This window comes from Montipora capricornis, chromosome 13 (assembly GCF_036669925.1).
Source record: "Montipora capricornis isolate CH-2021 chromosome 13, ASM3666992v2, whole genome shotgun sequence".
In the NCBI taxonomy this organism is placed as follows: domain Eukaryota; kingdom Metazoa; phylum Cnidaria; class Anthozoa; order Scleractinia; family Acroporidae; genus Montipora; species Montipora capricornis.
The window spans coordinates 49,108,385-49,131,513 of NC_090895.1; the positions used below are offsets into that span (position 1 = coordinate 49,108,385).

General features: G+C 38.3%; 1 protein-coding gene across 2 annotated transcripts in view; it reads left to right on the top strand.

The window, feature by feature from the left end:
• The window catches only part of LOC138028279 (4-aminobutyrate aminotransferase, mitochondrial-like), a 32,240-nt gene that overhangs the window by 1,100 nt on the left and 8,011 nt on the right, over positions 1-23,129 (top strand). The window contains exons 2-10 of one of the 2 annotated variants that reach the window (XM_068875756.1): positions 4,834-4,943; positions 7,219-7,248; positions 7,691-7,808; positions 11,311-11,360; positions 12,928-13,008; positions 13,714-13,806; positions 17,669-17,731; positions 19,180-19,243; positions 22,633-22,781. In XM_068875756.1, coding sequence (XP_068731857.1) covers positions 4,834-4,943; positions 7,219-7,248; positions 7,691-7,808; positions 11,311-11,360; positions 12,928-13,008; positions 13,714-13,806; positions 17,669-17,731; positions 19,180-19,243; positions 22,633-22,781 — 758 coding nt within the window. The remainder of the gene's footprint in view (positions 1-4,833; positions 4,944-7,218; positions 7,249-7,690; positions 7,809-11,310; positions 11,361-12,927; positions 13,009-13,713; positions 13,807-17,668; positions 17,732-19,179; positions 19,244-22,632; positions 22,782-23,129) is intronic. The other variant, XM_068875757.1, reaches the window with a different exon arrangement.

Below are 23,129 nucleotides of genomic sequence, written 5' to 3' on the forward strand. Positions count from 1 at the left end.
ATAGGCGCGTTCAATTCAAATGATGGTGAGGCTATTCAATCTACTCTGCCCCATCGTGCTGCGAAGATATGTCTTAAGTCTCCAAAGTCCACTGAACATGATGTTGCTGGAATTGCGGCCAGAATAGACGCCACCTTCGAGAATTTTGGGATCATTTCAAACAGGTGGTTTGCGATCAACAGATCAGCAGCCGAGCAATTCAAATGTGTTAAGATCCACCGCAAGGACTTATTTCAAAACAAGGACTTTAATATCTTTTAAGTTACACAAGTAATATTTTTATACTTTCACAAGTGCTCTTTTTTATATTTTTGCCCCCACCCCAGCTCATACGCCTATGATCCAACCCAATGCGGGAATGGCACTAATGTATAATTAGATTGTATAAGTATGTGTAATCAAATGGTGACGAGTGAAATTAGGAAATAATTTCACGCACGTTTTGTCAAAATTCTGATAATTTAAATTATCAGAATTTTGACAAAACGCAAGTGAAATTATTTCCTAATTTCACTAGAAAACCATTTGATTACCTTTTAATGTCGTGGGTGACAAATTACGCTCACAACCGTAATTGTAAAATCGCTCGACTACTTTATCCAACTGCTTGGGAAGAATCATCTCCAGGTTTTTCTCAAGGCTATTTTCGTCACACCACCTCTCAAAAACTCTCACCCAGTTGATTGTGCTCTTTCACGTATTTAAATTTTCTGCCGCTTCTTTTAATTTTCGTAACTTCAAATTCTTCAGTGGTCACTGTCTTAAATCTAGACGCCATCTTGGCTCTGATCGAGATACAAGAGATGTTACCATGGCAATTTTGTAATTTCACATGTGAAATTATAAATTAACGCTGAAATTTCGCGCCTAAATTAAGGAGTTGTCACCCATGATATTACAGTATTTATCACATATGGTTAGGGTTAGGGTTTGTTTGAGACAGAGGGTATTTCATCTTAATCACATGATTACTTGATCCTGATTGGTTAACAGTTGCTTATCCAGAGCAAGTGAAGTTACAAGAGAATCTTCCTGCTTATTCTGACTCTGATTAAACTGCTTTTTGTCCACATATAAAATACATTTTAAGCGCTATCTCTGCTGTCAGCAACAATTTATGGAATTGAACTTTAACCGAATGTACGCATGTTCAGTTCATTGTAATTTTTTTGTCGTGGCATTGAGCAGGCTTCCCTCAATAATTTTTCCCTTATGTGATAAAAATGTAACTGCAATTTGTGCCCCTGTACAATAGTTATTAGGGATTAATTGCACTTGTCTTTTCAGAGTTTTTCAAATTGCCCTTGTCTCGAATTTTGTGAAATTTTTGAAACTTTAGACGAGTGAAATTAATCCTGTTGTTTGCTCAGTGTCCTAACCTATGAATGGCTGTGAGGCTGCCGATGACCTTGTATTGATACAGCCCCCACAGCTTTTATCATGTAAATTGTGTTGCTGTAATTCTAATTAGTCGGTATTAACAATACAAAATCATGAAGGTTTGTATGAAAACGGGGTCCATTGCAGCCTTGCCTCCATTCTTAGGGCCAGGTAACTTAGCTACAACTGTAAAATGGTCTATTGCCCTCAGGCCCATGCAATTACATATACTAATACCTCCATGGAATTTAATCGTCTGGGTGAAATTACTACATGCATATATTTTACCAATTCTATGATGATAACTTTATTCTGTCCCAAAAATGCTTTTGTTGTTGCAATTGAAGAATTTAAATCAAGGGCTGGCATTGATAGCTGATCAATATTACTATTCACCTCTACTTAACCAAAAAATCAACTAGAGCTCCTTTTGCTTTGTATTTCAAAACTATGTTAACTTAACACTAAGTGACTGAAGGCTTAACCTTTGATTTAATTTATTTCACGTGGCTCCAAATTGCGACCAATACAGTCACATTTGCAACTGAATTTTTCTCCTCTGCGACGAAATTATCTGGAGAGATTGCAAATTTGCGACTTGTTTTCATCTTCACTCTTTCAAAACAAAAAGGTTAGCAGTTGCCACTTTGCTGCTACTTTTGCTACATGTAAACTAAATAAAGAAATGGCAAAATTATTTTGTTTATCACTGTGCATTTTCTCTCAATCTGAAGATAGCATAATTGTAGCATAATCGCTGCGATTGGCATTTTCAGGGTTTTTTTTTACACACAAGTAGCAATTTGGGTTTTCAGTATTACAGACTCATATTTTGTTTTCCTAAACGGCTGACAACACAATGCAGCACGGCAATTTGCGACTAAAATTTGTGAAATCGCAACTAACTTTTTGTGTCTTGTTGCAATTTTGTGCCTGTATTTTTTTGTTAATTTTGAGCCCTGTTTTAACTGGAATTATTGGACCGCCAAGATGTCGACTTTAAAATCTTGAGAGAGCTGGATCGAGGAGAAATTGACATCAAAGACTCAGTATTACTGTTTAAGAACGCAATGTGTGTGTACACAGCTAAATAATATGCAGCAGAGGGAGTTTCGCACTTTCAGACTTTATATGTGTTTTGCATGTGTAATAAACTGCATTCATACACTGTGATTTTAATGGGCCTATGAAGTAAAAAATATCTTTGCTTATTTTAAACATCTTTCAAATTGACGAAGAATGGTGTTTTCTATGTTGGAATACTTTCATTTGTTCCAGAGATATTCAAGTTTTTGTCATAAAATTGATGTCACAAACATTGCAAACGACTGTAATAAATTACAAAATTGAGAATATCTCTGAAAATATGGGAGTAATGATATTCAAACTTGGCAACAGTAATGTACATCAGATAAGACACAAAGTGACACCCACTAAGATTTTGCCATGGCAACACTCTCGTTTTCAGGCCTCTCTGCAATGAAGCAAATATCTCAGATTTTGAACAGATAAATATAAGCGGATGGTCAGACTTAAAACGCATGTGCTGCCCATAATGCTTTACATCTCTGTATAAGCTTACCAAGAGTGAAATTGTCTTATTACAACAATAAATGAAAAAATCAATCCTGTGTTAAATGGACCCAGCAGTAAAAAATGGTTGTCATGGCAACACCATAGTGGGTATCATTTTGTGCTTTGCTTGATGTAGATTACTACTGCCAAGTTTGAACAACACCCATCCAATATTTTCAGAGATATTCTCAATTTTGTGATTTATTACAGTCTTTTGCAATGTTTGTGATATCATCAGTTTTTTAACAAAACCTTGAATATCTCTGGAACAAAAGAAGGTATACCAAAATAAAAAACACCATTCTTCACCATTTCAAAAGGTCTTTAAAATAAGCCAAAGATGTCTTTTGCTTCATAGGCACTTTAAGCTAGTGAGTAATTGATGTCACTTTTTCCTAGATCCAACCCTCTGAGATCCAATTGGTGAGTTTCGAACATAAGTAATAGTAGATCGTGAAATCCAAAACTTGCACTTAAAGTAACCCTAAACCCTAACGCTAACTCACTCCCATGTTAAAGCAAACACAGGGTGTCATGAAAACTGAGACCTCAGGCCCCCGAAAAAGTCAAATTTTGTAAGTATTTCTTTCCATTTCATGTACAAAAGCATTCTAAATTATTTACTCTCATTCACATCTGTCAAAATATCCTTACAAAACTAAAAAAACTAACATCAACAGTTTCGCTTAAAATTTTAAACCTAAGACTTAGACGTAGTGAATTGCAGAAGAGCTCCTCACACTTACCTGAAAATTTTAAGCAATATTATTGTCTGTTACAGACACCTGGAAGAACCCATCACCTTTGCGATGCTGGTGCAATGCCATCTCAAATTTTCGGGTGTTGGAAACTTTTCAGTTCTCTGCAAGAGACAATAAGTGCAAGGATCATGTCTCCATTTCATTGATAAGCTGCACTTCATATGATTATGTCTATTTATTTTGAACACTTAAACAAAGTAGTCTTTTGTAGAGAATTGTTTCAACGAGCAGAGTTGTTCTTCCAGTAATGCAAAAATCCTTAACTCCCAAAACAGCTCTAGATAGTTCTTTGTTTCCTTGGCAATCTGAAAATTCTGCCTGCTTATTAATAAGATTGAAAGCTCACTTGACAGAATTTATTCGAAGGGAGGGTCAAAATCTGGGGACAGAAGTATGTCAATTCGTTGGTGAAGTCGAAACTTTAAGGTGTGTCATGTAGTTATTTTCTCTGTAATGGCTGTCAGAAGTCACCTTGAAGTTACACATGTAAAATATCTTTGTCAACGAATTATAAGTGTAGTGGGTTGTGTTTTTATTTAAGTGTTAACATATATAGACAAGACTCTTTGATAGCCAATCTTTGAGTGGTCGCATACGAGAGCTTAAAAACAAGGGGAAAGTCCGGTTGCGTAATCCTAATGGTGGTAGAGGTTGTGTTAACAAATTTATAGCTTTTATTACATAATGCATTATGCCATAGTGATACAATTGGACTTCACAGTCTTTGGCTGTAAATGGGACTACAGTTATTGGGTGCACCCTAGCACAAGGAAGGGTGGCAGCAACAGACCCTGTGAGTGACTGTATGGGGATGGCAGCAACATCCTGGTGATGCAACTAATGAGGGTGGCAGCAACACACCCTGAGCAATGAAGGGGGTGGTAGTGACACACCTGGCAATGCAACAAATGCGCGTGCAGCGACACGTGTCAGTAGCATGTGCGCGAAGTGGCACTGATTGAGCATTCAGCTGATCGCTTATGAGAGTGGTCGCATAGAGAGCTTCGACTGTAATCATGTGCGATATATGATTATTGTATCAAGTTACCTTAATTTGCTTGGCAGCAATAAAATTCACTGAAGGAACTTATCAGTAGGGTACTTTATTTTACCATAGTGTTACACCGACAGAAGACAGTCATGGTAGTACATCACTCCATGGATTCAGTTGTACGGGAATATGACAGACCAGTGGTGAAAACTCCAATTCCTGGTCCACGCTCCAAGGTACAACATTATGTTGGCCGTTAGGGATACCATTATAATAAGTAATTTTTTAGAATTACTACCAAAAGGGCCACATAAGGGCCACATGTTAGAAAACTGTTTATTTAGGTTAATGTGTTATCCTTGTTAAATGAAGTATTGTGTGGTATTGTAAAGGTGACTAGAACTTATTGACATTGACTTGCTTTAAAAGGTGGTTGGTATTTTTCCATTCAAAGGACCAGCATTTCATTTAAAAGCATGATACTTTTAATTATTAAATCCAGTGGACAGTACATTAATAATGATTCAGAACTAAAGGCAGAGGTGCAACTGTCTTCTTCCATGCAATTTACAGTCAATGTATTCCATGTTCATGTAGCCAAGACACAGTACCTCAATCGTTAGAATTTATTGTTCTAGACCCAATGTGATTCAAGTAGGTAAAAATTCACACACTTTTGCATACATGTATGCACCCTAGAAGCCAACATTGAATGTTGGAATATAGTGTTGGTGAATGATGATCGCTTACTTTTACCCACAGGGATTGGATTCAACTGCACACAGTTAAATGGAATATCAGGCACTACCTGCTCACAATTTCATAAGACCTAGAAAGCCTGCACCCACATTTAGACACATACATTTACATGCACTTAACCTTTATTTCACACTAAATTGAAAGTTCCCCTCTGATAAAAAAAATCACTTTTTTTTTCTTCAGATTTTGAAAGTGTTTCCTTTTTTAACATCTGACTGGCAAAATTTTGAGCTTTGATTTTTATCCAAAAGCCGTTTACTTTGAGTGTAAGTTAGCCTGTGTACAGACCGCCCCTCCCCTCAAAAAAAAATCGGAGAGGAACGGTCTGTGATTTACCGTTGATAATCGTGTTCCATACCACGTGATTTTTCCTGGAATGTGTGGAAAATGATTTGATTGGTTATTACCCATCGATCATTACATCATTGAAACAACGAGTTTTGATTGGCTTTTATTTTTATTTCTCCACATCAACACCGTCACCGTGAGAGATTTTACGATGAGTTCGTTCGTGTGTACTTTGAGCACGGTACAATATACGAATAAAAATCTTTTTGATTGTCAAAGAGGTTTTTCTTTTAAAGTACGAGCAGAATTGTTATCTATGGAGTGTAAAGTGGAAATCGATTCGATGTACATTTGTAGGAATTGTCAGCGCAAAAGAAACGAAAGCACTCTTCACGAGGTGAATATAGCACTATTCAAAAGATTGTCCACTCGAAAACCATTCTCAAGTACAATCTACAAAGTGTGATGCCATGGAAGATTTGAGAATGTACACACCGAGGAAAATAACAGCTCATCGGCAACGATCTGTGCTGTTTTGAAGATCAGAGCCGTACCTGGTAGGAAGACTTGCAAATATATCCTCTCCTTTAAAGAGTGCTTTTATGCTATAAAGCCAAGGTATCTTAAAACTATCGGAGACGCTCTTCGATGCACGTTTGAAATCTACCTCATTGACCACCATTTTGAGAATTTAGCTCCAAACGAAATATGAGCCACGCAAATTTTGGTCAGCGTAGATTACTAAATAATGTATGCAAAATTATTCCAGAACACGATTACTAACGGTAAATCCCAGACCGTTCCTCTCCGATTTTTTTTTTGAGGGGAGGGGCGGTCTGTACACAGGCCAAGTGTAAGTTTTATAAGATTTCTTGGTCTGCCATTACCCATGTTCAAAACTGACCAATTGGACCTCAGAGGGTTGGATTCAGGGGAAAGTGACATCAAAGGCACACTACCTTATAATTTCAGCATGTGAATGCAGCTTATTGTAAATGCAAAATGCGAGTTTAAATGTCTGAAAGCCCAAAACTCCTGTGCTGCATATTAATTATGTGGCGTACACACACATTGCATTCTTTTACTAGTGAGCCTTTGACATCGTTTTCTCCTCCATCCAGCTCTCTCAAGAACTTAAAGTTAGTAATGGCAGACCATTGACTAGGAAAATTCCAGTTAAAATAAACAGGTGTCTTTTTCAAGTCAAGGCTTAAAACTTTGGTCGTTTAGTGTTTGGTTATTAAACATAGTTTTGAAATCCAAAGGAAAATAAGAATTGAGTTTTTGGTCACAGGGGCACTTTAAGATTAGCTTTGGTAATTTGATATTCCTGAATAAAACTACTGATTGGAAATTCAGAGTAGATTCAGGCAGCAATGTAGTTCAGACAATGTGAGCCATGAAAATAAAAATACTAGACTAATTAAGTAATATCCAATCTCATTATTATTTATTTTATTGTAGGAGCTGCTCAATGAGTTGTCCCAAATTCAGGTAAGCTTTTTTTAAATTAAAAATTTAAGATGAAACAAATTATTAGGGTTAGGGTTATTGCGAATCATGTATTTTCAGTTTGACTGCATTACCAACCTACATTTTCTCACTGTAATGGTTTTTCTAACTGTAATGTAATTAAGAAAGTCATTATAAAGCTTCTTGGGTAATGCCCTTCCTCAGGGCCACAAAATATTAAACATTAGCTTTGCACTCGAAAATCAATTTTATTTATTAACTGTGCACACTCAGTAAAATAATAATTATAATTGCAAAAAACCTCGGAAAATCTCTTCAAGGTTGCAAAGAAAGGTGCTCATGATGACTGCATGAGTAACTTAAATTTGCCAAAATTAGGTCTAAGAACGTCTGTGAAACTGTTCTGTGCATTTTTTAGTTACATGTACATCTCAAAGTGTTGGTTGATTTTCATGATCTACAGTTGACCAAAGGGATGTCTTATTTTGTTGATTATGAAAACAGTAAAGGGAACTACATTGTTGATGCAGATGGCAATGTCTTACTGGATGTTTTCCAGCAGATTGCATCGCTTCCTTTAGGTTTGTGGAAAAATATTTCTTTTATATGTTTTACTGTAGTCATCAAGTCCAGAATGTCAGAAATCACCAAGTATTCCTTGTCAGTCTGGTTAATCAGTCATTGTCCCATTAACCCTTTGACGCCTAAACTGGCCAGACTTAGTATTTCACTCTAATGCCAGACGATTTTACTCGTCAATGGGGAACCCCCAGGAGTCAATGGGTTATAAAGCTAGGATTTTAGGATTTGGCTGACTTTTTTGGTTTTCTCGCAGGGAAAGAATCAAGTTTAAAAGTACTTGTGAGCTGCCACTCTTGTTTGTTTGCTTTATTTTTATTTTGTTTTATTAGGGTAAATTTCCTCTGTGTGTTCAATATCATTTTTATTTTCAGGACTACAGTATGGTGTCCATGATCCGTGAGAAAAAAGGATAAACTTGAATATCTTACCTGAATCAAAACGCCACAAACTAAAATATTCCCTGAAGATAGCTTTTTCTTTTCTTGCGATAATGTTAAATTGGCATTAGTTCCAAACTGAAGTATTTCTCTTGAAATTCGAAAAAAGGTGAACGTAATTCCAAGCCCTTGGTCTGCAAATTTGGTCCTTGCTCCGCGAATCATGTAAGCAGCCCAAAAAAATACCTGTGAATCCCGATAATTTCTGTACGAACATGGCCAGTTATTTATTCTTTGGTATTCTTGATATATCTCAGCTACAGTCATATTGGATGTCGTTGTGAGTAGAGAATCTGCTTTTATTTTCAGTTGCGTGACTGTCTCCCAACACAAGCTCCATTATAAGACCGTATAGGTATTCCAGACATACAAAAGAAGTTAACGCATTCGTAAACATGTATAAAGAAGATTTTGAAAATATTCAGTTCAAGCAAAGACCTTTTTCCATTTATCAAAGGGTTTTTACTGGGTTGCCTATGGGCAAACCCAGTCGAGGTCTGCGTTTAGTTTGTTTGTTTTATTATTTTTATTTTTTATTTTTTATTTTTTATTTTTTTTTTCTGTGTCGGTAAAAGTCTTGCCTGTCACTCCCCTGGTAAGTGGTGTCTTTGTGTATAGAGCCTTCTGCGCATATTTTCTTAGGATCGAGAGGGTAGTGGAACTGCGTAGATTTCTCTGGTGGACACAGTAGAATCATTAACTTAGCCAGCAATGGCGTCGAAAGTCATGCAACGCGAATGGCGTTTTAGTGGATCCTTAAACAAAATATACCCTTATGGAGCTCAATAATGGAAAGTCAGTTGGATAAACTAGGCATGAATCTCAAAAGCGACGAGTACTGGACTTCGACAACAATCTATCGCCCGTCGAGACGAAATCAAAGTGAGCTGCATTTACCTGAAGTACATGGTAATTTGACACAATTGAGTTTCTTGTCTTCACGCACGCAATGAAATAGGAAGAGGTTTTCGCCTCTAAGAGCAAATATGTTGTTTGTTTCAATAAAATTTTCGCTGGAAAAGGATTCTGTGGTATTTTCTGCCTTTGTGAATTATAATATCATGTTGTGTATTGAATTTTCGAGCTTAAGGTTGAAATGTGATATGGGAGAAGTTTTTTAGTATTGCTCTGTAAGCAGGAAGGGTTCACAGGCCTGTTGGAAGCGTGCTTGAGTTTCAACAAAATGATCCCCAAAATCAGTGAAAACTTGTGACGCAGATGAATAAAAAAGTAGCTGCTATTGTCAAAATGATGGAATTACCTGGTGATAATAACGTCGTACGTGTCTTGGAGAGTAACTTTTGACTTTGCATAAACAAGAGTTGGGCGATTGTGATCTTTGTTTTGACTTCGCTCATTTCACTGTCAAAATCACGGCGCCCGCTGAATTCCGGCCATGTCACTTTCGATTTTGCAATTTACTTGAACGTAGCAAAAATCTCCCAAAATGTTTGTCGCTGATCGTAACTTTTTATATTCTATATTCACGGTTCAAAATTAATGTTGTTTTCATGTTGTAAATATTTTATTCTCGATCGACCATCCGGGAAACTTCCTTCTGCTCTTTCTGAAAACTGTGTATCAATAGTTATTTGCTTTTTCATCAATATTTGTTTTGCATAAAGCAAGCTAACAAAATCTGCACCTTGCTGAGTTCGCATTTGTTAGCGTTAATAGTATTTTCGGTCAGATGTTTCTGTTTTTCCGGAGGGGTTAATTGTTTTGGTCTCCCATCCTAACACTAACCCCACGAAACAGCGCTTAACTTCAGTGAGAGCTGTCAGATGCTCAGAGAGCACACTTGTGGTGAAAAGAAGTTGAGAGGGAACTTGAAAATTATCAACATGTCAGCCCAGAAGCCAATGTTTCTCGCTTCTCTTTTATTTGTTATTCTTCAGAGACTGGAATGCTGTATTTCAATACCACACAATTCAGTGCCTTCTGATTTTCTGTAGCACGTACCACAGGCAAGCCAGTGTATGCTTCACAGAAGCATCTCGTCTTTATCTGCTTTGCGAGATTTAAGTTCTCTGGGGTTATAAGTATTACAAGTCGTGGACCAAGGACCCCTATGTGAAAATAGTTGATATTTTTCAAGAGTCAATAAAACAAAAGTTTAAAAGCCTGCAGCAAATTCATTCCCAACCACAAAAATTAGTTTATCTGTAAATCTGTTCTGCAAAAAAACATGTGTCCCGTTGTGTTTTATCTTTACACAAGGCAAGTAAACATGACCATTTAAGTCAAGGAACCACAAAAGTAGAGACTTTTTAAAAAGACAAATTCACACGCCTGCCAACAAACTTGAATTCCGCACAATCACCGATAGCAGGAAAGCCAAAATTTTGTCATGTGAAAGAAGAATAAGAAAGACATCATTGGACACATTTGTTTTTAGTGGTATTTTAGTTTACGAGGAAATATAGCACCATATACCGAAAAGTCACAGACCAAGGATCTCGCAGAACAAGGACACCATACTGTATTCAAATTCCATTTTATGAGAGAGGCTAACAACTAACTAACAACTGCCTGCAAAACACTACTGACCAGACTAGCTACTAGTCGTTAACTATGTTAAATTTCATTTAAGTATATTTAATTTAGTTGCAGCAAAGCTAAAATTGTGATTACGGCACTGAAAGAGCCATACAATATATTTGAAAGCTTGGATTTAAGTTTTCAAAAGCAGCTCTAGGCCTCACAGTTTATTCAGTTATCAGCAATACAATACCTTATCAATGGAGTGATAACTTAAATTCTAGACAAAACGTCACTTGATGCCCCAATCGTCCTCTAGTGATAAAGCGGCAAGAAGTAAACAATTTTATGGTAAATAGCAGCAATAATTTCTCAACAACAGCATTGCAAAATTATTTGAATTTTTAAAGAGCACGTACATACCAGTCCTGAGAATGGTCCATTCAAACTGAAATGCAGTCGCATGAAAGACAAGAGTGTATGGGCGACTTTTCCCTATGTCACAGTGATATTAAATTTATTTTGTTGATAGAAGCCATAAGCTTTTGAGAGTGCTATGAAATGCCTTATTGTTATTTTTTAGGTTATAATCACCCTGCTTTACTTAAAGTTATGCGAGATCCAAAGACTACAGTAAGAGTTTAATTTTTTTTAACTTTTTCATTCATGTAATAATTAAGAAGACTATTACATAAAGACCAGAATGTTACTTCAAGCTGTAGTTGAAGGTTGTGGAAGAATTGGTCCTACGGTTATAATCAAATGTTGACATGTGTCAGATTGTTTATTTAATGGTAGATTGTATCAAGGGTTGTTTGGTATAAAATTAATAGTCCTGACAAGGAGTCCAGTGTCAGTGTCAAGCTTGGTGTGGGAATCATGGTACTAGATTCAAGGATGCTAGATTATGGTTAGGGCAGATATGTCCAGAAATGCAAGGTTCACTCAGATTTCAATAAGCATCACAAAGTGTCGGCTATTCTCCCCAACTTCAACATGTATCACTTGTGTCTTGGAATACTACAGACAATTAACAACATCACAGTGTCCCCAAATGCTGCTTTGATCTTCAAGTAAGGATAAACAGGTGCATTTACCCTGGCTGAGATAGCGCTATAACCTTTACAATCGGTGTTGGATGTCAAAATTGTGCATGCATCTACATGTACATGTAATTACCTGCATTTCTGGACACAAGTGCAGAAGTTAGGAAGCGGACTTCTACATTCAAACTGTCAATGAAAAAGGCTCAACTTCTTGGCATGCAGTATTGCTGCCTTCCTGTGGGGTTATTTCCCTTTATTTTGCTCCCTGGGTTGCAAATTGTTAAATTACCGGGTGCACATGTAAGAAAGGGTCTTGACAAACTGCGAGCCAGCAAACCATGCTAGTCACGCGAATCATGCATGTTGACTCACATTTAAGCTAGTCTAAGCACCCATTTCAAATAGAGGTGCCCTGCAAGCAGTTGGTTTCTCCTACGCTTACCGAGAGAGAAACCACTGCGAGCAACTGTTTGATTTTCCGTTGAGCATGTGCAAAGTACGTCACACCCCACGTGATGTATTTGACATCACTTTGTCTTATTTCGCGGGAAATCACTACACAGCAGGCTCACCCAAACGCAGCAGTTATGTAGCTGAACATATGGGCAAGCGCCAAAACAAGTTTGCTAACTCGTTTTACCGGTTAAAATTTTCCTTGGCGCTGGACAGCGGCTCGCAATCACTGTGGTTTCTCTCTTGGGAAGCATAGGAGAAACCAACTGCTTGCAGGGTAAATAGAGGTGATAACAGTATTTAAGTCTAACCACCCATTTTAAAATGGTTAGCTTTCAATAACTGCATGGCTCGCATGTTGACTTGCATGGCTCACAATTTGACTTGCATGGCTATTGTACAACCTCTGTAAGAGAGGGCAAGAGAGCTGACTGATCCACAACAAAATCCAATAACCCTAAAAGGTTCAGCTTTCATTTTAATTCTCCAGCAGCACATCAGCAGCCCTAAGTAAGGGACACCAGAACTGGCACCTCATTTCATTGGTAAGGAAAAGAGTGTCAATGCAAGATGCGGTTTTGATTTTGCATCACCCATTGCAAGACTGCAATTTGTCACTGAGAATCAACACACCACTATCAAATGTCTGTAAATAACAAATTCTTAGTGCATTAATCAATCCCTATTATGTTTCTATACAGTCATCCTTTGTCAACCGTGCAGCATTAGGACTGTTTCCACCAATATCATTCCTTCAAGATGTAGAAGAAGCTTTGATGAGTGTAAGTTTTTCTGTCCAAACCTGTACTTTTTTTAGTTTGATATTTGTTCTTGTAGCTTTCAGTTTTCATGTTCTTTCACTTTCAGCAATTTGAAATCCTTGATCTTCGGGGTATAATTAAGATAATGCCAGTACTAGCAGCAGTATTATAAGGCAGCTGCAAGAGCAGTACCAGTTGTAGCTGCTAACAGTAGGGGGCAGCTGCATGGAGTAAAGGCAACAGTTGGCTCTTTGGAAGTAGTAGCTAAGGGGTCTAAGAATCCTGTATCCCATTAATTTTTGGCCTAAATATCCTATATCCCATAATTCCTGTGGTCAATGTATCTCTATAATGCCAGTTGGGTTTAATAAATATCCCGTATCCTGTTAATTTTCCCCTAAAATATCCTGTATCCCTATAATTTCTTACCTAAATATCCCGTATCCTGATAACCCCTAGTATGGCCTTGTTGTTTCCATGTGCAAATTTAGTAGCATTAATAATAAGATATAACCTCTATAATTTTCTGTTTTTACAACAAGTAACTTCTAGTTAAATTACAGATTTATCTTTCTGGTAATGTCTCGCCATTTTCCAAAGTTTACCCGTAGATGTAGTTCACTGTAATTGGACAATTTGTGTTAACTGTTTATGCATCCCATGAATATGCCCTTATACTCTGTAGGTGTCTTGTTATTATTATTGATGTTTTACTTTTTTGGTAAGGTGGCTCCACCAGGATTGTCAGAGGTTACAACAATGTCTTGTGGGACATGCTCAGTTGAGAACGCCTTTAAGTTGGCATTCATACATTACAAGGTAATTGCATTTCCCAGTGCCTGATGGGTGTAAATCATTGATGCTTAAATGCTTTGTTAGCTTTTTTGACAATCACAGTGTCACTTCATAAATTATTAGGGTACCCTAACCCTAACCCTCTTTTTATGTTGAAAACGAGAGCATTTGTAGAGAAAAGCCTAAAAGATGTGTGGATTGCCTTGCTCAATAATTTGGCAATAATGAAAAGAGCAGATGTACTTAATAGAAGTCAGAGAACTAAAATTTGACAAACTTCTTGGATCCATGGAGATTTCTGGGCAATTCTTTACAGTATTGAATTGTCCCTTTGATTCTTTGACTGCAGCGGCGCCAATGGCTGCCGGATCTGCTTGTATTAGCTCTGTGACTTTGTTGTAATACTTCTTGTTTATTTGTATTTGTTACGTGCTAAAATGTGGCTCACCAACTTTCTATTTGGACCATGTCTCCTGGTACAGTCCTTGATTGATCCTTTCTACGACCTCGTTAAATTATGGCATTGGATTCCTCAACCAGGTCATGATGCGAACCGCCATTTTGAATTGATCAGATCAGCCACTACTCAAAACCGGCCAATTACATTATACTCCAGTGATGACCTATGCCATATACGAAGAACTCAACAAAAAGAGCGGCTTTCTCCCGAGACATGGAAACTGATCGGCGAACTAGGGATTAGAAAAAGATATCGCTCAAAGAGAGGGGGAACACACAATCGCAGAACACCCACGCCATCTTGTCCTGACTTAATTGTGCAGTGATGATAATGTCGAACGTGTTGTTCTGGACTCAAGCATTCCTAACGAGTTGAAATGGTTCCCAGACATTATACTAGCAAACGTGCGTTCCTTAAAACCTAAAATAGACGAACTCCAGGTTGTTGTTGATCTGAATAATGCTGGTGTTGTGTGCATTACGGAGACCTGGCTTGGCCCCTCAATCCTGGATGAAGCTGTCAGCCTCGGTGGTTTTTGCTTATTCAGAAGAGATAGACTTTCGTCGAGTGGCAGTGGCGGTGTTGCTGTTTATGTCAGCTTCCGCACTCCCTGCCATATCAGAGTATGAGATCCCTGAAGTCGAATCTCTTTGGCTGACGATAAGACCGTACCGTCGTCTTCCTCGATCAGTATCGATCATACTACTGGGAATTATTTACCATCCGCCGGACAAAGGCTCGGCCGATAACTTAATCTTGATTGAGCACATGAAGCGAAACACCGAAGCTTTCCTATGCAATCACCCGGACGGCCTTGTCGTAATTTGTGGAGATTTCAACCCGCCAAGCACTGGCATCACTGAGAAACAAGTGAAACGTGCCACTGGTCTCACGCAACTAGTCAAGATTTTGACTAGAGACACAGCATCGCTAGAATGGTGCCTTACTTACAAACCGAAATTGTTTGCTTCCCCTACTCAAATCCCGAAACTGGGTCGCAGTGATCACTATGCGATGTTGATCAAGCCTGAAACCATTGTGCACCAGCGTGCTCGTCTGAAACAACATTTGTACACAAGAGACCAACGTCCTAGTAGAGTCAATGAGTTTGGGCGATGGAAAACACAATATGAATGGTCTGAGGTCTTGAATCTTAATAATGTTCAAGATAAATATGATCTGTTTTCCTCCATAATTACAGATGCAGTCAACCGTTATTTTCCACTGAAAGGTGTCAGGTCCTGCACAAGTGACAAACCCTGGATAACACCTAAGCTGAAAGGGCTCATTGAGAAGCGACAAAAGGCCTTAACTGTGCACGGGAAGGATTCGCAGGTATATAAACACTGGCGTGCAAAAGTGCAATATGAATGCAAGATCTGTAAACGGATCTACTGCAATAACAAGGTAGCAGCACTGAAAGATACGAATGTTCAACGGTGGTGGAAAGAAGTAAAAGGGATTGCACAACGAAAGGACTCGCATGACTGGTTTTATCAGATGTTGAATGATACCATAACCTCCCCGGCTGTACTTGGTCAGCTCTTCAACACATTCTTGACTAATCTTACTGCACACTTCACCACGGAATTCCTAGTGGACACTAGAAAGACCTTTAGAGCCCTGAGCCAAGTAAAGTTAAACAAGTCTCCTGGACCGGATGTTGTTCCCAACAAGATCTGGAAGGAGTTTGCCTGGGAACTAGCACCTGTCTTTTCGGATATTTACAACACCTCCCTGAGACAGGACGTGGTTCCATCACAACTCAAAGAGTCACAAGTTAGGCCCTGCCTCAAGTGCACACCACCAAAAATTATTAAGAATGATCTCAGACCAATAACTCTTACCTGTCAAGTTGCTAAATTGATGGAGGGCGTTACATTAGATTCAGTATACAACCAAATTATTGATCAATTGGACGATAAGCAATCTTCCCTTCCTGGGAAATCTTGCTCACATGCCATAGTATACTTACTATATCATATCTTAGCCTCACTAGACAAGGGTGATTGTTTTGTATGTATCTTGTTTACTAATTTCAGCAAGGGATTTGACCTCGTGGACCACAATGTCCTAGTACGAGAGATGTGTTATCTAGGTGTCCACGAGGTCCAAGTTAGATGGGTGGGGTCCTTCTTGACAGCCAGGTCTCAGAGGGTATCTGGGTAACACAATCTTCCCTGCAGTGACACCACGGGGCGGTATCCCACAGGGAACTAAACTTGCTCCTCTGCTTTTCGCTGTCCTGGTTAATAACCTAGCCAGACAGTGGAACCTAAGAGCTAAATATGTAGATGATTTAACAATAGTTTAGGTAATTCCGAGAATTTCAATGAGCATGCTCCCCGTTATAGCTAATTCTATCAGCACGTTTGCATCACAACATGGTATGCGGCTAAATGGCGCTAATTGCAAGGACATGCTCATTGACTTCCTCAAATACAAACCCTTTTCTGTACCCCCGATATACATAGATGGCTGGCCTATAGATCAAGTTAATACCCACAAGGTTCTAGGAGTTTATATCACATCGGACCTAACCTCGGGTCACCACTGTGACTATATTGTAAAACGCGCGCGCAAGCGGTTATATGCCTTGAGGGTCCTAAAAAAAACAGGACTGCCTGCTCAAGATATCATTCAAGTTTATTGTAGCTTAGTAAGGTCCGTATTAGAATATGCAGCCCCAGTCTAGGCTGGCTTGCCATCCTATTTAAGTGACCTCGTGGAATCTGTTCAAAAAGAAGCACTGAGAATGATTTTCCCGGACCTGAATTACTGCCAGGTGCTGTTTCGAGCGGGTCTGCAGACGCTGTCAGAGCGCCGCAACCAGACCTGTGTACGCTTTATCCAGGATCTACCTGTATCACCCTTCCCGTGTCTGGCAAGCCTGCTTCCCGAACGAACAAGCGTCAACCATGGATTTGGTCTTCGGTCAGGTTCTAGTAGACAGGTCACAAATATCAACAGACTCCAGCGTACAGACAGGTTCATTACTTTCAAGTACACGTAGCACTGCATTGTATTATATTTTGTTTTAGCTTTGCTGACCCCTCTTGTAATTTAGCCTAATGCTACAAGAAGAGGGATTAAACATATCTATCTATCTATCTATTGTACATAGGCCACCTGGAAAATTTTCCTTTTTACAAGCCGAGTGGTTAAAATCTCATTACAGAGGTTTGGCCACATGCATGCACTGGGCTTTCAGACCTTGTGTTTTCCAAACTTAATAAGCTGTATTTAAACACTACAATAATCCATCTGCCTTAAAGCTATAATGAACATGAATACTGTTAAATTGTACGGGGAGCTAACTAGAAAACCTAGGATGGCCCAAACATTACAAGGTATACAATATGGAATTAACTTATCATGCAGTTACAATAAACACTAAAGCAAGTAAACTACATGATTGCTTTTCAGTCAAAGCATCGTGGTAGTGCTGATCCTACACAAGAAGAGTTAGACAGTTGCATGCTCAGTCAGGTGAAGCTTGAATATCATTCTTCAAATTTTAAATTAATGATGTGTTAAGAACAGGTGGGCTTAATTGGTGTTCCTGGTCGAAATATTGCTATGGATTGTGTTAAAAATCTTCAACTCACTTTTTGAAATTATGTAAAAGTTGACATATGACATGACATTTTCTTTACGCAAATTACAAGCCATTATGCCAATCTGTTTAGCTACATGTAACATTTCCTCTAAAGAACAATGTGTCACAAAAAGTATTAAATATGCTGAAATTGCAGTCAGGAGTTTGCTATAATATGCAAACAGGCAGAGCACTTGCCACAAGATTACTATTACCATAACATAGAAGAGCTGTCTGTGTTTGCGACAGCAATTCTAAAATAGCTCCACACGCAAACCAATTTGGCCATAATTATTTTGACCACCCCATTATTGTTGGCAAGTCAGCTGAATATCACAGAATATCAGAGACTTTTCCTGGAGGCTTGGCATTCAAAGAGAGACCAGAATGCGGAGAATGAACATATAGAAATCCCTGACATTTATGTTTCAGTTGCATAATGTTCGTCATCTTGTGCATTGATCATGTATACTTGTGGTCCCACGCTAATGCAAATGTGAACCATTGAAATAAACCGTGGCTTTTTGTCAAATTCAAAGTGAAGATGGCTGAAGGTTTTCAGTTGAAGTGTCTTTTAAGTAATGGTCCGGCTAAGAAGCAGGCAGCCCAGCGGCAAAAGTACTTAGAAGCTGCTGCTCCAATCGAGGCATCTGATTGGCTAATATCGGAAAATGTCGAAAAAAGATGAGGAAAAAATGAAAAAAAAGCCTTTTTTGGATTTCTTCTTCCCCATGCCCTTGATCTCTGTCTCTCGGCCAAATTTGGGCATTGTTCTATGCGCCATTCGCCAATCGGCAAATGGCGCATAGAATCTTGACGATATTTACAAACATAGTTTTTGAAGGCATAATGATTTGTTCTACGAAACAGAATCTAATTTTTTAGACGGCAAGTCGATTACATTTTTCATTGAAATTCAAATTTCGCGCTTTTAGCTGCTTACACCAATGGGAACAGCCGAACTTAATTTGATTAAAAATGTTGGCACATTTTAACTAACCGACGCTATTGCCGCGGGCTATTGTTTTTCTGCCTGCTTCTTAGCCGGACCATTACTTAAAACGTTTTTAGTGAACATCGTTTGACGTTCAAAAAAGTCAGTGTCAAAAATTTCTTACGAGTATGTAATTACATATAGAATTGCTCCATCCTTTTTTTAATCTGACAAGTTGTGGCTCTCCTCATGATGAACAACCGTTATCAATGCATTGTGGTAAATGATTAAAAAGCTTCCTCTGCGTGGGTTTTTGTTGCGGGAAAGTTTTGTTTCTTGGCAGTACATAAAAGTGTGTTGATATGGATAAAAATAAAAATGTGTACTTTCTGTTTTTTATACCAGTCTCCTGGAACACCTTCTTTGGCAATTTTAGGATTTCATAAAGGATTCCATGGCCGTACCATGGGTAAGATTGCAGCATGTCTATTCTGGGGTTGGGGGTAGGGGGTGAGGGGTAGAGGGTGAGGGGTATAGGGTGGCAAGTAGGAGCTGAAGGGTATTGTTACTCAAACAATGCAAACGTTTACAAAAATGCTAACCTTAGGCCTAAACATTATCTAAAGCATAGTGTTTAGGTTCAAGGTTAGCATTTTTGTAAAGGTTTTGGTTTTTTCAGCTATGGTACCTTTCATCCTCTACCCCTCACCCCTATCCCTCACCCCCAGAATAGTCATGCCAGTAAGAAAATTTATGTTTTGTTGAGAGAAGGGAATTATTGGTGATTAAGGAAGGTAAACTCATCAATTCTATCCAAACGTAAGTTTGGTTTCATTACAAGTAGTGACAATAAAAATGTGACTTTTAAACTGCCACAAAGTTACAGTGTTTTTGTTGTGTGATGGGCAAACATTTTTACTGAAACAAAAGAAAATGTTTGCATAAGAACAAAGGCAAGTCCCTGTTGGATTAGCTTAGAGTATCAACATGGCCACCTCTTCAGCACTGGGCCATTGATCAAACAACTGTAAATGGCCTGCTGAAATGAGCAATTAAATATAAAGAACATCTAAGCTGTGTATTAAATTACGATTGCATGTACAGCTATATGTTCACTATTCCTGATGTATGATCCTGATTCTAGGTCAAGAATTAATTCTCTTAGTATTAAAACTAGATAATGATTATAGTGTAATAATATTAAAGAATGGCTTGTATACCTCATTTGACACAGTTTGATCATCCAAGTGTTTTCGTTGGCTAATGTTTGGTAACCTGAGATGAATTCATCTGCATAGTACAATGCTATTGAAAGTGTCGTCATTGGATGTCATAAGTACTCCTGGCTAATTAAGTTGTTTAAGTATGATTGGTGCTATTCTTGGTTTATTGGCTGGTTGCCAGTAATACAGTATGAATGCTAATATTTAATTAGCTTTAATGACACCATTAATTTTTGTGTCCCCAATTAGTGTCATAAGGCATTAAAACACCTAGACACATAAATAAAGATGGATTGATTGATTTGATAACACTGTTTTTAATAACGTAGTAGTTCATGTCCAAAACCTTGACCAGACAACTAAGTGACCGCAGTACCTAACCCTTTCACCCCTGAAGCCTCTCCCATCAATGAATAACATTTTCTGGCATCGCACCGAGTGAAATTTGTTAAGGGTTAATGTTCATGGCTTTCACAGGACATCACATAGGCTTTGTTTGTGCCCTTAACAAAGACATTGTTAATGTTGATATAGACTATTTTTGTATTTTGCATTTTTGTGTGATTTTGTACGTAACAAATTTTGAAAATTGTAACTGCACGCGTTGACGAAAATTGGGGCCCCTTTCAGAGTGGCTATTTTGGCAAATTTTGCGAAAATGGCATACAATCGCCAAACTTTGACTAATGTTTCTATGAGGTAACTAAGGAGCGCCTTTCAGAGTGACAATTTTGGCGGTTTGGGAAATTTGGCGAATATCGCGAAGAATAGCCAAATGGGACCCTTTTGAGAGCGGCGATCTTGGCGAAAATGAAGAATTTGGGGAATCGTTGAAGTGTTAACAATGGTTCAAATGAGATGATGGGAACAACATGGAGTTTTCATAAAACAATTATTCTTGAACAAAAGACTTTCTTTTAATTTAGATGTTTTTGTATGTTTTTCAAGTTTAGTTTCGTCGCCTTCACCTTTATTACCGCCTAGGTTTTTCCGTTTCATCATAGCACCTGGTTTCCCTTTGGAAGCTTTAATTTCAATCATTTTTACATATGCACCCTTTCCAAAACCTCGTTTGGAATTGGAATTAGTTTTCGGCACCTTTTTCGTTTTTAAGCTAGGATTTGCATAGGTTTGGTGTGGTCGGATTTTTCGGGTTAATCGTAACAGTTAAAGCTAAAGTTCGAGTGCAAAGCAGAGTTTTCGTATCGTTTTTGTATCGAGTTTTTTTGGCGTTCCTTCCGGCCAATTCTACTCGGGCTTGCTGGATATAAAATGATTCTAACCAACTTGCCGTTATGCACCTCGTTGGTTATCTGTCACTTCATATCCAGCGTGCCCTCATAGAATAATTGTAAAGTAGACGCATTTTCTTTGTTTTAACGGCGCCCCAACTTGCACAACCCAGGCTTCTCGATGCACTGCCATAATCTGAGACATGTTGTTTTCGGAATAAAACATACGTGTATTATATCTTCTGTATATAAGATGCAATATGAGCTGGATTTTGCCATGGTTGAGACATGTTTCAAGAACGAGACATGCATACACCCTATCACCATACCTAGGCACTAGTGCAAATTCACTGAAGTTTACGTAGAGAACAAAGAATGAATTCAGCTGTTTCAAGATGGTAATTACACAAACTGTGGAATATGAATGGTTAACACTGCCTTAATCGGAGAACTACACATTCAGGCATAGTATCTTTTGCATACATGTAAATTTGTTTGATGGAATGCAATATGACATGGATTTTGTCAGGATTGTGGCAAGGAAACTGTACTGTTATGTGGATAACATGGAGTTGGAGCTTGCCTTGTTATAGTTACAGTGTATATTGAGGCTACCTGAATGGTGTGAGATTGCTCTGGTTGGGTTTCAAGGAAATTATTTGCCCTATTTGCGTGATCCTTTGAATGGGAAAACATTCATGAAAGACCAAAATGGTTTATTATTTCAGCGCACAATTTTGGTAAGTGACTTGACTTTGAGATACTTTGATAGGAACAATCACAAAATGTTTATTTACTCTCTGCAGTAGATGGAGGAAAGACAAAATAAAATAGTTTATGTTGTCTAATACTAAGATGATCCAGTGGTATATGTATTTGGTAAGCTGACATGTTGCGTCCACATTGAGCATTAATGCACTGTCTGCACAAAGTATAGTGTGAATTTTCCATGTTTAATTACAACAAGGAGCTTTTCTTGCAATGTGATTGAAATATTGGTCAACAGATTAAGAATTTCTGCCATTGCTGGCATGTTTCCACCAATTCTGCGATTTTTGCCATTTTCGTTCAAATCGCTACTCTGCCACTAAACAAGGAGTGCCTGTTGTAATGTCATTGAAATTTTAGCCAAACTTAGGCGAATTTTGCGAATTGTTGCCATTTTCGCCATTGCGGGAATTTCTGGACATAAGTGGAGTTCGAAGTATGCTTAGATCTGGTAGGGAAAGCTTGATCATGTGAACATTCAAACTTGATGAGTTAGGGTTAGATTAGGGTTGAACTTGATGGGTAATCTAGTAATTTTGTTTCTTGTGGCAAAACGTCTTTGTGAAGTCAGCTTTGAAGTCCAATCATCTTGTTCAGCACTACCGATTTTTTATGCTCTGTTGTTGTTTTTACAGGATCTCTTTCTACAACACGGTCAAAAGCCGTGGCAAGAGTTGATATACCTGTATTTGATTGGCCGGTGGCACCATTTCCATATTTAAAGTATCCACTGGACAAACATCATAAAGAAAATAGAGCTGAAGAAGAAAGATGTCTTGAACTGGTAACTGAGTACAGCAAGAATCTCAAAAGTGTGACATTAACTTTTAATTAACCTTCTTTTGTGTGCTCTCGCCGTTCATTAAGAGGCAAATCAGCCATTCTTGACTTGGGGTCCTTGATGTTACAATTATATAGGTTTTGTTGCACTAAAGTGTTGTATGGACTTGTACCCATGATGTCATCAATTGTGTAAGAGTGAGTGAGTGAGAGTGATTGTAAGAGTATGCAACAGTAGGCCTCTGGGGCATTCTTGAATCCCTTGAAAAATCTTTTAGTGAGGTAGTCTTAGCGACAATGGGCAACTTTCACGATGGCGTCATTTGACTACAACTACCAGAATTCAGTTTGT